The 15,471-nt window shown below is 51.2% G+C and overlaps 5 protein-coding genes across 5 annotated transcripts; 4 read left to right on the top strand and 1 right to left on the bottom strand.

Moving 5' to 3' along the window:
* Positions 1–572: 572 nt before the first annotated feature.
* K444DRAFT_667605 (NAD(P)-binding protein) lies at positions 573–2,154 on the top strand (the record flags this gene model as incomplete). The annotated part of the gene is made up of 3 exons (XM_024887316.1): positions 573–1,567; positions 1,804–1,840; positions 1,903–2,154. 3 exons carry the CDS (start codon positions 573–575, stop codon positions 2,152–2,154), a joined length of 1,284 nt encoding a protein of 427 aa, XP_024730810.1.
* Positions 2,155–3,742: 1,588 nt separating this feature from the next.
* Positions 3,743–6,381, bottom strand: K444DRAFT_570393 (uncharacterized protein). The gene is made up of 3 exons (XM_024877264.1): positions 5,208–6,381; positions 4,904–5,157; positions 3,743–4,847 (listed from the first exon to the last, which is right to left on the bottom strand). The coding sequence occupies exons 1-3, from the start codon at positions 6,370–6,372 to the stop codon at positions 3,978–3,980; spliced, it is 2,289 nt and encodes a 762-aa protein (XP_024730809.1). The 5' UTR covers positions 6,373–6,381; the 3' UTR covers positions 3,743–3,977.
* Positions 6,382–8,465: 2,084 nt separating this feature from the next.
* On the top strand, positions 8,466–9,900 carry K444DRAFT_539903 (uncharacterized protein; the record flags this gene model as incomplete). The annotated part of the gene is made up of 4 exons (XM_024875671.1): positions 8,466–8,533; positions 8,582–8,654; positions 8,704–9,049; positions 9,095–9,900. 4 exons carry the CDS (start codon positions 8,466–8,468, stop codon positions 9,898–9,900), a joined length of 1,293 nt encoding a protein of 430 aa, XP_024730808.1.
* Positions 9,901–10,213: 313 nt separating this feature from the next.
* K444DRAFT_540784 (electron transfer flavo protein, beta subunit) lies at positions 10,214–11,364 on the top strand (the record flags this gene model as incomplete). The annotated part of the gene is made up of 4 exons (XM_024875739.1): positions 10,214–10,264; positions 10,497–10,796; positions 10,889–11,054; positions 11,108–11,364. 4 exons carry the CDS (start codon positions 10,214–10,216, stop codon positions 11,362–11,364), a joined length of 774 nt encoding a protein of 257 aa, XP_024730807.1.
* An 894-nt stretch (positions 11,365–12,258) lies between these two features.
* Positions 12,259–14,239, top strand: K444DRAFT_570384 (putative carbamoyl-phosphate synthase arginine-specific small chain). Its single transcript, XM_024877263.1, has 3 exons — positions 12,259–12,755; positions 12,810–13,764; positions 13,816–14,239. The coding sequence occupies exons 1-3, from the start codon at positions 12,582–12,584 to the stop codon at positions 14,097–14,099; spliced, it is 1,413 nt and encodes a 470-aa protein (XP_024730806.1). The 5' UTR covers positions 12,259–12,581; the 3' UTR covers positions 14,100–14,239.
* The last annotated feature ends 1,232 nt before the right edge of the window (positions 14,240–15,471 follow it).

Below are 15,471 nucleotides of genomic sequence, written 5' to 3'. Positions count from 1 at the left end.
GGAACAATGACTAGCAAACAGGTAATTGAAATAAAGGGGCGTGCTATATGTACGTCAAAACCGTTGCTTGCGGTACTAGGAAAGGCTAATGTGCAATTGCTAAAAGCGCGCATTTCGCATACCTTTCGGTGCAAAGTAAGGAAAATGCGCAATGGGTAGTAATAATGCGGCACTAAATGAATGCAATAAGAACACCACGGGGGGGATGGTATAATAATATGCCATACGATAGTCTTAAATTATGTAATTCTGACATGCCTACTTTCCTGTGGGAAACAACCAGGAATAAGACGCCTAAAGCTCCAGTTAACAGGCGAGTTCGGGCCGACGAATTGCCCTTCGCGAAGTTACTACCTTTCTTTTGTTGTATCTGCCGTAGAATGGCGTACGTACGGGCTTCAAATGTTTAGGTGTCCTCGGTCCTCATTCGCTCGGAAGCTGCCGGGTCTGGAGCGGAGCCAACCTCACAACGCGTCGGGGGCAAAGATATATGTGTGTATTCAATTCCCAGAAAGCTTTCCAAGCCAGATATTCAACGAAACCTTCCTCGCCCGGCAACCCACCTCTCACAAATGGTTTCCTACAACGAAATAAAAGCGTCCAACGCGCTCATCAACGACGCCACGGCCCCACGCGTGGCCGTCTTCGTCGGTGGCACATCCGGCATCGGCAAACTCACAATCAGGGCCCTCGTTGCGACAGGCGCCAGCGTGAGGATCTACCTCGTCGGGCGTCAGAGTTCGCACGAGCGCACGAACCCTTTTATCCAGGAACTGCACGCCATGAATCCCAAGGCCGATATCATCTGGACCGAAGGCGAGGTCTCGCTCCTCGCCGAAACGAAACGCGTGTGCGAGGTAATCAGAAGCAAAGAACGACACGTCGACTTGCTGTTCCTTACCGCGGGCTACGCACCGTTCGGCGCGCGCAGGGAGACAGCTGAGGGCTTGGAGATCGCGCAGAGTCTGGGGTATTACTCGCGGATGCTCTTCATCCTCCATCTCCTTCCCCTCCTGGAGAACGCGGAAGCCCCTCGAGTCGTTGGCGTGCTGGCGGGCGGGATGGAGTGGACGTCGATCGAACTGGACGATATCGAACTGAAACAGCCGGGCAATTTCGGTATGATAAAGGCGCAGAGGCAGCAAGTGAATATGAACTCGATCAGTCTGGAGAGGTTAGCCGGCGATAATCCCCACGTGACCTTTGTCCATTCGTGTCCGGGGTGGGTTAATACCGGGAATGTGTGGAGGGGGGTAGATGATCCAAATTCCATTATGGCTTGGTTCGTCTGGCTTATACTAGAGCCCCTGATTGGCCTGTTTTCGTTCAGCGACGAGGAGTCAGGACAGAGACATCTGTTTCAGTGTACCAGCGCTGCCTTTGGCGGTGGTGGCATACCGTGGAAGGGCAAGGCGGGTGTCAACTCGCTGAACAAGCCGGGGAATGGGCTCTTTCTTGTCAATTACAAGTGCGACTGTACTCCGAATGCGCGGGTCATGTCTGTACTCCGAGAGAAGGCACAGGGAAGGATTTGGGATCATACGCTGGAAGTTCTAGGGCCATATCTGTAAGGGGAGAGCATTTCCAGGCTCACTAGCCCTATATGTCCTGGGAACCGCAAGAGGAACTACTCCTCTGCATGTCCGTCTCAACATGGCGACGTCGTCGAGTAACTCACTGCCATAGCAACAGGAGAATCCTCATAGCTCTAGTCACTTGATTTCTATCGCACCGTTTCCGCATTAAGGTCCAACCCCCCTGAACTGCCCTGAGAGAGCTACGGCTATTACGTAGCTAGCGTAGGCAATGCTCAAGACGCTCCAACGCACGAAGAACCCAGGTATGCTTCAACGAGTTAAGTATATTGGCACCAACTAATGCTAGCTAAGGAAAAGCAAATAGTGTGGCCAAGACGACGTAGGCCAAGGTAGTCCGGACGCAGTTCCCAGAGCCCCAGACAGCGACCACAACTCTCCAACAGCAGCGCAACCACTCTCCACGTCCCCGTCGGGACGGCTCGACGGTGACGCTGCCAAACCAGATGCCGCCGCCGCCGCCGCAGACATCGGCAAGGGGATCCCGAAGAATCAATGCGAGTACAGAAGGCTTTCTTGGAGGGTTGTAGATCCAGCAACCGCTGGTCATGGAGGTTGAGGTAGAGCTCGGTCACATCTTTCCAACTCGGCCATGGACAGGCACGAGAGCTGAATCAAGCACGATACGGCTGGGCAACGGAGGGGACGAACTGGTGCAGCCCGGTCAGTTGCCGTGGCGATCGCTTCGAAGGAAGCACGCACGAATCTTGGAACGAAGTAGGTGAGGCAGGATCTCGGGTGCGCCGCTGCCGGCCACGATGCGGCTTGTGAGACCCGAGATTCGGGCCGTGCCGTGGACGGAAATCCGGGCAGCTGCACGCAGCCGTTGTCCTGTTGGAGATATGGACACAGGGTCTAAGGTTACATTCCAGAATGCAATGAAAACTGCAGCGAACCAGCCCAAACCACAGGGCAAAGTCTGTGCCCAGGCGACCAACCTATGTCGACCGAAACTCGCGTCCCAAAGAATTCTTCTCCTTTCCCATACTGTTTTTGAACGAGCAACTAGCCATCGTACTAATTCTGGGGGTTCTAAAGCTTATCTCTACTAATACTGGGACCTTAATAGGCTAGGGGCACGCATTCACGTGCACAGCGCATTTATATTCAGAGCATATTTATTTTGGAGTGCATTCACGTGCGAAGCGTATTTATATTTAGAGCATATTACGGAGCGCATTTATATATAAAGCGGATTCACGTGTGGAGCGCATTCACGTGCCCGAGCAAGCTAGGACACGCGTGCCTTGAGGATATACTTCTTAAGCGATTACAGGGGGAAAGGGAGGGATGTGCTTCTTACCCGCCTTTTGTGCGCGTGCCCGGGGCTAAAGAGTAGCCGAAAAATAAAGCCTTACTTTACGATAAAATTGCAAAAATTAGCTTGCCAAGCGCGGTGAAAGGGGGGCTAGAATGGAATGAAATTATTAATTGCATAAGTACCCTTTTAGGGCAGATCTTGGAAGGGTGCTTATGATGTGTATCCTAAAGAGAGTTGAGATCAAAAAATACTACTTTGGGAGGATACCCCTGTTTTAGGAATGTTAAGCGAGCAGAATAGGGGGGTATGAAGGGTTGGCAGGGGCACACTGGTTTTCTATTCAACGGATGGTGGATAGGATCAGCCCAGGATGAGGCTCCTGGCTGGTAGAACTCTCCGCCATTAATGTAAAGCCAATTTCCAATAACGATGGCTACAACTCATATTGGTACGGTTTAGCCTGATATTGAAATACATACAAAAGGTCCACAACATCCGCACGAACTCATTTGAAGTGACATTCCAAGTAGTCATCAGAGCTTGACGTCTTGACAAGTTGACACCAAGATAATACAGTAGAATGCGCCAACGAGAGAGGAGAACTTCAACATGGCCTCTCATGTCGTGGTTTCCGGAATAGGACGTTATAAAAAAGATTAGCATAATGATATTACGAGGGGTACAGGAAGAAGATATCGATTTTAAGGTTATTTTCAGGGGGGTGCGTCCTTCGTCTGATCACAGTGAGGGGAAAGATCATGTGCGGGAAGTGGCGTCCACTCAACCCACTTTCTCGTTGCAATACTACAGATCTCGAAATAACGGCGTTACATTGCTCCGAACACGAACTAAGTCGTCCAAAACGTATAAGATAAATAGATACCGCGGCTTGGAAACTTTGGTATTAGCTAGTGTTATCTTCCTGTAACGCTCTTCCCCTCCTCTGGTGGTTGCTTGAGTTCACTGCGAGGAAAGATATTCTGCGAGAGCGCCCCTCAACCCCCCCCAAAGCACTAAATAGAAACACTATTCCCACTTCTTCTTGGTGCTGGCTCGTCTTGTCTCACTTCTCTCTTACTCGTTACTTTGAGTAGAACTCCCACTGTTTGCATCCGCCCGAGTTATGCCGTTTCCTGTCCCCCAACCTGAGCCTCCTGATCAAAGTCCCCAGCACCCACACAACTCGGCCGAGCATTAAAATCACCCTCCTCCCATCTCCCAGTCCCAGAAGTTCTCGTAGGAGCCGAAGTCCCCGCCTTCCTTCTCCCTTGAGACGTCTTGCTTTTCTTAAGCTCGAGATTCATACTGTTGTCGAGCGCGGTTCCCGACGAACTCTGTTTCCCAACAACGTTGACCTCGTGATTATCCCTTTCTTCATCTCGCAGCGGATCTTCGCTCAACCGAATTGCGTTCAGGGCATCAGCTGCCTTGCTCTCTGGTATTGAAGCCAAAGGCTCGTTTGTTGAGTTCTTGCCCAATTGAGAGTTTTCTGGGACCGCCGTTTGCAGCTGAGAGTTCACTGGATGAAGACGTGCAGCGTCTGCGTCCTTTGCAGCTTTTTCTCTCGCCGCAGATGCGGTTTCATCACTCACGGATACACTATAAGTTGGATTCGCGGGATCTCCAAGTGGAGCGCCTCCTCCTCCCGGCCCAAAAATTGGTACTTGCCTCAGTGCAAGAACAAGTGCACACATCAACTTCGAATGTCTTGCGGCACGGATCTGCTCATTTGGCCAATTGGACTTGTGTCGGACTTCTAGTTGGAGTTGCAGTTTATCCATACTTCCTACGCCGACACAGCGGAGGACTATCTCGGGCTGGAAATCGCGGCTGTTTTCGGGGGCGGTGATGTAGGATTGCATTTCGAGACGCAGGGCCTCGATGTCCGACATGGAGGTGTCGAAGGAGATGAAGAGCTCGAGGCGCTCGAGGAGGCCTTTGCTGCGGGATATGTTGTTGATCCAGAGCGCGTTGAGGACGTTGTTAGGGATCTGCGAGTATATACATTAGGAGAGGTGGCGTAGATTTGTGGAAGGGTAAGACTTACTTGGATTATTTCGAGGTCAGTGATGCGTTTGAAACTGGTGTAGAGGAGTGAGATCTGCTCGACTTCGAGACGATTGATTCCATCGGGTCCGTAGATGTCGACGCGGTCGCTGATGTCGTAAGGATGTTTCACAAACAGGAAGATGCAGGAGCCGAGGAATTCTTGCGCCGTAACTGAGAAGATGAAAGAAAGGGATATCAGAGTTGAAGAAGCTGTCGAGAGGATGGAGTGGAAGCCAGTATCCAAGAAACAGACTGAAGGAAGGTTTCAGCCATCTTCACTATTTGGGGTCCCGAGGACTTACTCAAGGTGAAAAGAGACAGGAGAAAGGCAACAGAAGACATAACATTGTCGAGTGCTTTTATGGCTTGAGAGACATCATGCATACTCCTTGCAATGGCTTTCCTCTCCTGTGCCAATTCCGCGAGCTTCATTGAAATCTCATCCAAAGTGACATCCCCATTTCCATCTGGATCAAGCATCTCGAAGCATTCTTCCGCAATGTCTTGAGATTCGGGTCCTAATACTTCCTGCACGTCCCTCAAATGCAAGCAATCATTCCCTTCCATGACGAATGAAAACCACAGCCTTTGAGCCAACGCCTTCGCAGACTTCGTTCTTTGCAGGCACTCCGTGACGATCGACTGCGCTGACCGTGGTGGAAGAACACCCCTTCCTGTGAGTTCAGATGCGATATTTCCGAACACGGAATTGACCTTGTTGCTGAATCGTCCGATGCCTTTGAAAATGCGACGACGGTGTCCACGTGGATCGGTTTCGGGGTCAATTGAGATCCCCTGGTTTACGTTCCCTTTGCGGATGAAAGTTTTGATGTTGGGGTGGATGATATAGTCCTCATCAAGAAACTCCTTGCCATACATGGGGAACAGGCTACGAGATGCATCGAATAGAAGCCCGAGGAGGTAGGCCGCGTGTTTTATATCATCGATCTTGTTGTTGAAAGATCGAGCGTGGTAGTTCACACTCACCAGCTGCACAATTATTTTCTCGATCATGAAGATGATTGTAGAGACGAGAATGGCTCCGAGGACTTTCTTGAAGGTCTTGGTCCAGCCATATGGGGCATTTCCTGCCGCTGAGGTACTGAAGAGAACTTCGTAGAGAACGAATGAGATGATCACCCATCCAAACACGGTAAAGGCATCCTGCAGATTCTCGAGAACTCGGGCGTACTTCTTCGTCTCTGAGCTGACTACGCCCGCGAAATAGCGGAACGCTCCGGGAAAGCATCTGGTGACGAACCTCATGGCCCAGAATGAAAGCCATACAGCTTCTACCCAGGTAAAGAACCAAGCTAGCCTTACACCTCCAATTTTTGGATCTGTTCTGTTGACTTGCGTGGCCCCGACAATGATAGGAATCATGATTATGATCGCAATCGGAAGGATGTAAATTGAATAGCGAGTGCCGGTGCCATATGTGAGGACCTTTTCATACAACCTTCCCATCTTATTAAGATGGGCCTGCTTCTCGTCTGGAACTGTACTCGCAACATCGTCTCGTCTCCTGCGTCGCCCACCTAGCTTTGGGGAGGACCCCTCCTCATTTGGAGGTGTCGGGCCATTCTGTGCGGACTGAGAGAAATGGGAGCGGTTGGAGGCAACACTTGGGGGTCGGTGAGCAGGCTGCGATGATGTCGATTTGATAGTTGGTACCTGGGTCAGTGGGAGTTCGGGGGGAGGGTACTGATGGGGCATTGCTCGTTGCTGCAGTTAACCTGGACACATCGAGCTGAAATGAAAGCTGAACATACAAACAAACGACGGTAAGGAGCAAAGATCTTGAACGAGACTCATCGCCATCTCGTATCAAACCATCGTGTCCGGTCCCAGAGCAGAAAATTGCGTCAGTGGGGTGAACAAGTTTCCTAGCTTCACTTGAAGTATCGACGGCGTGGTGTAGCGGCTGTTGAAAGGCGCTGGCAGGCACTTGAAGCCGACCTCCCGGACTCCTTGAACATCTTGATCTCGTGGTCGATAGACAACAATCAAGCACGTGAGGAATATTTGCAGGGACCATTCTCAGAGGAGGAGAGAAAGATAGGGGTCAATATATTCTTGCCCCTATTTGAGATGTGCAGGGGGGACGGTTTGTTCCGCAGAAAAGATGGAGAGCCGAGGGCCAGAGCCCAGAGCCCAGAGCGGCGACTCGGCAGTGAACGTGATCGCGGCCTGAAGTTTCAGCGTGCCGTCGTCTCCCCCAGTCCAGGAGGCGCAACTTGCCGGCGCTCCTGCCTCTTCTGGTTTGCCTCTATCACTCCTCTTCTCTCCAAGTCCAATCCTCCTCCATTCTTCAAACAACATCCACCACATCCGCACCACCGTCTATACAATGCCGGCCTATAGTCCGCGTCTGCCAATAGCTTCGGAGGGGGTCGGCACGACAGTAGTCCCCCGTCTTCTCGCACGTCCAACATGGCAACATCTCGTCCTCGAGACGGCATGAAACGAAAGCTATTTTCGACCTGAATCGTCCGAAACGCGCATTCGAGCCATCGTCGATTCAACGGGAAAGCCTTCATCCCGTGCCTGCAGAGCGACCATCGAAATATCGACATATCGAACGATTCTCCAGAGAGAAGAAGGCATGGCAGGAGAATCGATGAAGCACAGGCCGGCAGAGCAATGAGAAGCAACGATACGCAGGTACCACGCGGCGCGGCAGCGGCCCTCGATCAGGAAAGTCCACGATCGTTCTGGAAAGGCTTGTGGAGCGGGAGGTTTTACACGTGGAACCCCCAGACAGCGGTGATCGATCCATGGCCGCCTGCAGTATTTCGATTCTGCACTCGTCGCGAGGTCCGTGGCTGCATGCTGGGAGTCGTCTGGGACGGCATGAACAGTCTATGCACTGCGATTGAGCGCGACATCCCTCGAGTGTCTGTCTGGCTCCGTCGCGACTCACGACTCAAGACTCTACAGACTCCTCTTCTCCAGAGTTTCACCGCGCCCCTCGTCGGTCCCGCCTCGGTGAGATACGACACATTGCTCGCCAGTGGCCCACGGCCTCTCGGTACAGCCCGAGCGCAGCGGAGGGGCAGCTGATAGGGTATGGAGGTTTCCCGCCCCGCCGTTCCTCCCACCCTTGCCCGCTCTGCCCACCGCCCACCCTGTCCACCCTGCCCACACAGCCCCTGCTCCGAGTCTCCGGGTATCAGCTCTCGAAAGGGTTGCCTGGGGCTGACCCGCTCCGGAGCATGGTCGCTTCACTTGTCTCCCTGGCTTGTCGTTATCTTTTCAACCCACTCTTATGCTTTCTTCTTTGGGCCGAACCCTCTCTTCCCTTCTTCCAATGTTTCAGAGACATGGGCCGACTTGTCCGACTTTCAATTAGTGATTTATTTAGTGTGGGTAGCATAACTGCGACGTCCTGCACAATCGATCAAGCGATCATGCATGGTGTCTTGGCCCGGCTGTGAAGTATAAGGTTATGTCTGATAGGAACTTCGCTTTCTGCTCAACCCGTCGATATTGTATAAATTTTAGTCAGAACTATATCTGCATGAGTTGAGTCCTTGCGGACTCCACAGTCCATATTGACGATGCTGTCGCTGTTGGCCGAATCTTGGACCTGGTATTCTTTCGTGACCTTGGTCGTCCTGTTCAGATAGTAGGTGTTCGACGTCGAAACTCTCCGAGCCAAGCTGATCTATGACAGTGTCTCGAGATATGTTCAACTTGGGTCGTTCAGGCTGTTTCAGCCAGAAGACTATGTCATGGTCATTGTGTTTGTAAGATCAACTTTGAAAGACCTCAGAGACAGAGCTGACGGCTTCCCAGGGCTTCTTCACCACTCTCATCATCACCATGAATATTGTGGGCCAAATGGATACGAACCTCATGCTACCCTCTGATATCCCGCTTCTCACGCCCGAGTCCATCAAATCCAGGATCGTCGGATCAAAGCTTGTCCTTGTTGTCGAACAATCAATGATAATGACAATATGGGGATGCAAAATATGCCTCCTGTTACTGTACAACAAACTTACCTTTGGGTTGAAACAACATCTGGCGGTGAAGATCGTTGGCGGATATGTGGTCATCAACTTAATTGCCATGGAAATCTTGTACTTCGGAGTCTGGTGCCGACCATTTCCTCAGTATTGGGCAGTGCCTGTTGACAACGGTAAAATTTCTCTTGCTGCGAGATGTCCAAGCTAATGAGTGACAGAACAATGTTCAGCCGCAATCCACCACCTCATCACAAACGCAGTCTTCAACCTCACCTCCGACATAATGATGCTCTGCATCCCTCTCCCCCTCCTCGTCACCTCTCAACTCCCGCGCACCAGAAAGCTCATCCTCTGCGCCCTCTTCAGCCTCGGCACCTTCGTCATCATGTGCGCCTTGCTCAACAAATACTACTCCTTCGCGCACCCCTTCTCCCCCATGTGGGAATTCTGGTACATCCGCGAAGCGTCGACTGCGATCCTAGTTGCAAACATGCCGATGTGTTGGCCGCTGCTCCGACGGGTCTTCAACTTGAAGGCTTTTAACGGGAATTCATCGGGCGCTCAGCTTTCGACTGCGCGGTCGAAATCGATCCCCATCGCCAGTACTTATTCTTCTCGAGGAGGGAATATTGTGAGAAAGGGTCAGAGTAGTGTAGGAGGGGAAGCCGAAATGGGGTCTCGGGACAGGGACGAGAGGGATCTCAAGGGAGGGGGCAAGGGAGATGTCAGTTGGTGGGAACGCAATGATAGTGGTCTTAGTAAGACTGAAAGCGAGGAGTACATCATTGGGAATGGGAAGAAGGACGTCCCGTTGCAGATTTGGGAGAGTCGGAGGGTGGATGTCGAGAGTGGCAGTTTTGAGGGTGTTGCAAGGGAGAGGGATTTGAGGAAAGATCAGGTTAGGATTTATGATGGCGTTGGGAGGGTAGGGAGAGGGATGGGGGAATTTGAAAGTACAGTGAGGATTGAGGCAGGGAGCGCGAGGAAGACTTCGATGGGGTCCTTGGGGAGGGGTGACCGGTAACGGACGAGGAGGGAACTGTAATTGTATTGTATTGTCACGATTGAATGCCAGATACCACAGTGAATTCGGAATGGAATAGGATCACGCAGTATATGAAGCTTTCCATTCTCATGAATCTGTTTAAAAGCTTTCGAATAAAGTGGAAAGCGAGGGAGGAAGCTAGCAGGAAGGGAAGGGGTTTGGTCACGTGATACCATTACCTCGGCAGAAAAAGCCGTGGGGAGCCGATCGAGCTTTGTTTGATCAAATCGAAATCCAAATCCTATCGTCAACGTCTTCCTCTCCTTCACGGACAGTGACCACCACAACGCCAATGTCCGCCCTCCGAATTCTCGTCCCTGTTAAGAGGGTTATTGATTATGCTGTACGTCTCCCTTTCTCAAATCTTGTTCAATTGATTGCGCTCCCAATCCCCGATTTGAAAGCCTGTTCCATTCCTCCCCCCTTCCTGCACGCAAGTCCGAAGGCTCGCAACCTCGCACAAGATGGAGCGACGCGGCTTGGTCTCGGGGCTGGGTAACTGGGGGGAGTGAGAGAGATGAAGGAGGAATTGAGAGAGAAGGAGTGCAAGAGGGGATGCTAACGGGGAGAAAAAGGTCAAACCCCGCGTCAACAAGGCGCAGACCGCAATCGAGACAGCGGGCGTGAAGCACAGCATGAACCCCTTCGATGAGCTCTCCATCGAAGAATCCGTGCGTATCCGCGAGAAGAAATCCTATGCCGGCGGTGTCGAGGAGATCATCGCGCTCTCCATCGGCCCGCCCAAGTCCGTCGATGTTCTGAGGACGGCTATGGCGATGGGTGCTGATCGATCGATATTTGTGGAAGTGAAGGATGGAGAGGAGGTTGAGCCGCTGGCAGTGGGCAAGATCATTAGGCGGTTGGTGGAGAAGGAGGTATGCAAATTGTCATTATGTCCTGGCTTGGCCGGATGGGTGAAACGGGGGGTTTCGAGGGGAGAAATGAATGCTGATGTGAGGCTTGGCAGAAAATCAATATGGTGATGTGTGGGAAGCAGTCCATTGATGATGATTCGGGGCAGACGGGGCAGATTGTTGCCGGGCTGATGGGGTGGGGGGCGGCGACGCAGGCGAGTAAGGTTAGTTTTGGGGAAGGGGGTGTGAGTGTTGAGAAGGAGGTTGATGGTGGGACTGGTATGCTGCTTTCCTTATACATGTGTTTGGAGTTCAGTGCTAATTGGCTGCAGAAACGGTTAGATCACAACTACCAATGGTTATAACGACCGATTTACGATTGAACGAGCCACGATACGCGAGTCTGCCGAATATTATGAAGGCGAAAAAGAAGAAGATTGATAAGATTACTGCGGAGGAGTTGGGAGTTAGCTTGGAGAAAAGACTAAAGACACTGAAGGTTATTGAACCACCACCACGGAAAGGAGGCGGAAAAGTGGAGGATGTTGACGGGATGATTGCGAAGCTGAAGGAGTTGGGTGCGATATGATAGAGTGTACAGTATAGGGCTCGAGGTGTAAATACGATGGAATGGGTTCGGGGAACGCATGGCTATAGATCAACGCCAGGCCATTTTCTGGCATACTCGGCGACATTGGCATCACAGAATGCCTCCTAGAGCTTCAATAATTCACAGTCGCCTTCGAGAGTCATCCCTTACTATCCGATATCGAATCCTTTGTCTCTGCCATCTGGAGGCTGCAACGTCTTCAACAAAGCTAGCCAATCTTTGTTTCCACTCCAGCAGAAGAGATATACACTCCAGGACAACACTCTACACTATTTACAGTCTACTCTGACGTTCTCAAACACACAAATATGCGTCCTCATTTATCATAGGCAAAAGAAAAATCCAAACTACCCCGCCATACCCCTGGTTCCACTCGCCTCCTGTCCCACACGTGCCTCTCGCCTTCTGGTCAGCCAGGCACGCAAAAATTCTCAAGCTGCATGGGCCAGCAAATTCTGCACAGCGTCAACATACCCGTGACAAGTGCCCATTGTGCCAAACCGAAGTCGCTCTAATAGCAGAGACTTGCGCATAGGAACGGACAAGTCCCTCCTTTGCATTGGCCCGGTGTGTAATTCTGCATCATCTGGTGGTCTTCTCTGCAGTCGTCGCTTAAGAATTTCTCGCCTTCAAGGTTTTCTGCCCCGCCTTCGTCACGCTGTCACCCAATCACAGGCCGCGCTACAGTCGCTGGTGCCCTCACCTCCGATTTGCACGAGCATCCACCAACAACCTCTGCCCAAAATTCTCACCATACTCCACCCAATTCGAACAAAACTCCTCTTCTTCCTGCCTCAACAGTAAAGAGAGAACCAGTCGCGCGTATGAGTGGGCGCCCGTCAGTCTTCACGTCCCAGGTATGTATTGACAGCAGGAAGCTGCACTCTTTGCTTGAGTCACATCATCGTCGTTATCTCGGGTCTGGTTGATCTTCCCCGCTCAACGTCACACGAAGACGATGCCCTCAATTTCCCCTCTCGCCTTCAAATTGTCTCCTTCTGTGTCTTCTGTATGCTATTCAATCATGAGTGCCTCTGCTAACGCGCCGCAGGATTATATTTCAGGTCCGAATGGCCCCTTCCCCTCGCTCACCGCCAAAACTAATCCCGCCATGCAGATCACATCTGGAAAGCTTCAGTAAACTGAAACGCTTTCGATAATCCAACCACTACCTCCAATTCGAACTACCCTTCAACATGTTTGCACGATTCGTCAAGCCTGCGGCCTTCAAGCCGGCAGGTATCCACAACCGAATTGCCCAGCAAGCCCGGTTTCTAGCCACCGTCGAAGGCAGCGCTGGCCGTGCCATGCCAGCGACTCGTCATAAAGCCACACCCATCTCCCACGACCGAGCTACATTCACAATCAGGGTATGAGACAATTGGCGGGGTAGCAGAACTTCTGGCTGATTTTGCTTTTTCTAGGATGGTCCAGTCTTCCACGGCAAGTCTTTTGGCGCCAAGTCGAACATTTCTGGCGAGGCAGTCTTCACGACCTCTCTTGTTGGATACCCCGAGTCGATGACCGATCCTTCGTACCGTGGACAGATTCTCGTCTTCACGCAACCGCTTATCGGCAACTATGGTGTTCCATCCTCTGCCCGAGACGAACATGGATTGCTGAAATACTTCGAGTCGCCCAACATTCAGTGTGTGGGTGTTGTTGTTGCGGATTACGCTGAGAAGTACAGTCACTGGACTGCTGTTGAGAGCTTGAGCGAATGGTGTGCTCGTGAGGGCGTTCCTGCCATCTCTGGCGTCGACACTCGTGCCATTGTCACTCACTTGCGGGAAGTTGGATCTTCATTGGCTCGGATCACCATCGGAGAGGAGTACGATGCCGATCAGGATGAAGCTTTCATCGACCCCGAGCAAATCAACCTGGTCAAGAAAGTCAGCACCAAGGCACCATTCCACGTCAGTTCCACGAGCGGAGACATGCACATTGCAGTCATCGACTGCGGTGTCAAGGAGAACATTCTTCGCAGCTTGGTCGGCAGAGGAGCAAGCGTCACAGTCTTCCCCTACGACTTCCCTATCCACAAAGTCTCCCACCACTTCGACGGCGTCTTCATCTCCAACGGCCCCGGTGACCCAACCCATTGCCAGGAGACAGTCTACCATTTGTCCCGCCTCATGGAATCCTCTCAGGTTCCTGTCATGGGTATCTGTCTTGGCCATCAACTCCTCGCTCTCGCAGCTGGTGCCCGAACCATCAAGCTCAAGTACGGAAACCGTGCCCACAATATCCCTGCTTTGGACTTGACGACTGGACAATGCCAAATCACGTCCCAGAACCACGGCTACGCCGTCGATACACCGACCCTTCCCGCGGAATTCAAAGAGTACTTTGTTAACCTTAACGATGGCTCCAACGAAGGTATGTTCCCTCACCTACCCTCCATATACCTTCCCACTAACCCTTCTACAGGCATGATCCACAAAACCCGCCCCATCTTCTCCACGCAATTCCACCCTGAAGCTAAAGGTGGACCCATGGACTCCGCGTACCTCTTCGACATGTACATCGAGAACGTGCAGCGCTACAAGAAGAACCAGGCCGTCTACCCTGCTGGTGCTGGCACCAACAAGCCTAACCAGCTGCTTGTAGATCTCTTGAGCAAGGAGCGTGTGGGTGTGCATCCTGCTCAGCCGGCGGAGAACTTAGCGCAGGCTGCTATTGTTAGTCAGGCGGCCGTTGCTGCTGCTGCGTAAGTTGATGGACTTGGGGATTGGTAATCTCTGCAGGCGTTTGAAGGTGCTTCTTACTTGTTGATAAGGGACGCTATGGCTGGATTTTGCAACGCAATGAGTTAAATTGTGTGATCGAAAGGCAAAAGTCTTTTTTTGTAGTTATTGCGAACGTGAATATATTGCTCTTAAATACAACAACTTCCCATCTTGGTCCCAGCGTGCCTTGTGATTTGCCTTCCCAACTCCCAACCCCCTTTGGAACCTGGCTTGTCTTGATGTACAGCAAGGCTGTTTGTTTTCCATACTCTCCTTTCTCGTTCTGCTTCGCTGGCTTGATACCTGCAACTCCTTACTTTGCGAGCATCCATGACCCTCATTTCCTATCAGATGAAGAGCTGATCCAGACGTGCAGTTTGCTTCGAAGGCAAGGTTTTTTTACTTCAGTTTAGGGTGCCGTGCATGTTGTTTGGATCTGATCGGAATTTCGGCAATAACAACAAATCTTTGCACTGTCGTTTGAACTTGGGATTGGAGAGAGAGAGTTGTTTTGTGGGTGTGGAAGCCGGGCGTGACGCCCTGTTCCCCATGTGGTAATAAACGTCTTGCATTTGTACTGCAATTTTAGCACGGACGAACGCTTTGGAATCACCGGTTGATTCGTCGGCTTGCCTCTACGTTGTGGTTCCATGCCCACTCACTCCATTTTCACTGCAATTTTAGTGCAGACGAAGGCTTTGAATCCTGGTTTATTCGTCGGCTTGCTTCCACTAGTAGTGTCACAAATGAGGCTCGGAAGCACTGCAATCTTAGCGGACTCTAGGCGAGTGCATTCCCATCAGGTCCCGTTCTCAGAACCTTCCTTCGCTTATTCGCTGGAACACTTCAAGATACCAGCCTTTCCACAATGATCCAAGGCTTATTTCAAAGCAATATTTGTATTCAAAGCCTCTCAATAAACTTATACTACTAATTTAAAGATATATAAAGTAGTTGTTTTAGAAGTTTGAAATATCGTTATTAGAACAAGGGAGGATTTTAAGAGCTCATGCGTAAATAAAGGGACGCGAAGTTGCTATATGAAAATGCAGAAAAGCTTGGTTCCTTTCTAAGAGCCAGCCCGACGTAGACACATATACCGCAAGGAAGCTGGCTGTAAACAAAAAAATATATAAAAATGAAACAAAAGGCAACAATCGACAAGAACGAACAGTCCCCAATAATGCTGGCGAAAGTCCCGCCGGTTGAGCAAACACCTAATCCATATAGGCCGCTGTCTTTTGTCGCCAAGTACAAGCTCATTTAGTTACATAAGTCCCACGCCAAATTTCGGTTGGGAAGGGGGGCCCACAGTGATGATAGCAATATCAACACAGGCTCGAGCTGTCTGAAATGG

The sequence above is a fragment of the Hyaloscypha bicolor genome (assembly GCF_002865645.1).
Source record: "Hyaloscypha bicolor E unplaced genomic scaffold K444scaffold_136, whole genome shotgun sequence".
In the NCBI taxonomy this organism is placed as follows: Eukaryota; Fungi; Ascomycota; class Leotiomycetes; order Helotiales; family Hyaloscyphaceae; genus Hyaloscypha; species Hyaloscypha bicolor.
The sequence above is the reverse complement of the archived record's forward strand: the minus strand, read 5'-3'. Positions and strand labels throughout refer to the sequence as shown.

Bases quoted from the DNA above. Each gene is read 5' to 3' on its own strand.
- K444DRAFT_570384 (XM_024877263.1), top strand. From the start codon at position 12,582: ATGTTTGCACGATTCGTCAAGCCTGCGGCCTTCAAGCCGGCAGGTATC. The intron at 12,756-12,809 runs GTATGAGACAAT...TGCTTTTTCTAG, and splicing joins GAGCTACATTCACAATCAGG to GATGGTCCAGTCTTCCACGG. The intron at 13,765-13,815 runs GTATGTTCCCTC...ACCCTTCTACAG, and splicing joins TAACGATGGCTCCAACGAAG to GCATGATCCACAAAACCCGC.
- K444DRAFT_570393 (XM_024877264.1), bottom strand. From the start codon at position 6,372: ATGGGAAGGTTGTATGAAAAGGTCCTCACATATGGCACCGGCACTCGC. The intron at 5,158-5,207 runs GTAAGTCCTCGG...ACCTTCCTTCAG, and splicing joins CCTGTCTCTTTTCACCTTGA to TCTGTTTCTTGGATACTGGC. The intron at 4,848-4,903 runs GTAAGTCTTACC...ATATACTCGCAG, and splicing joins CTGACCTCGAAATAATCCAA to ATCCCTAACAACGTCCTCAA.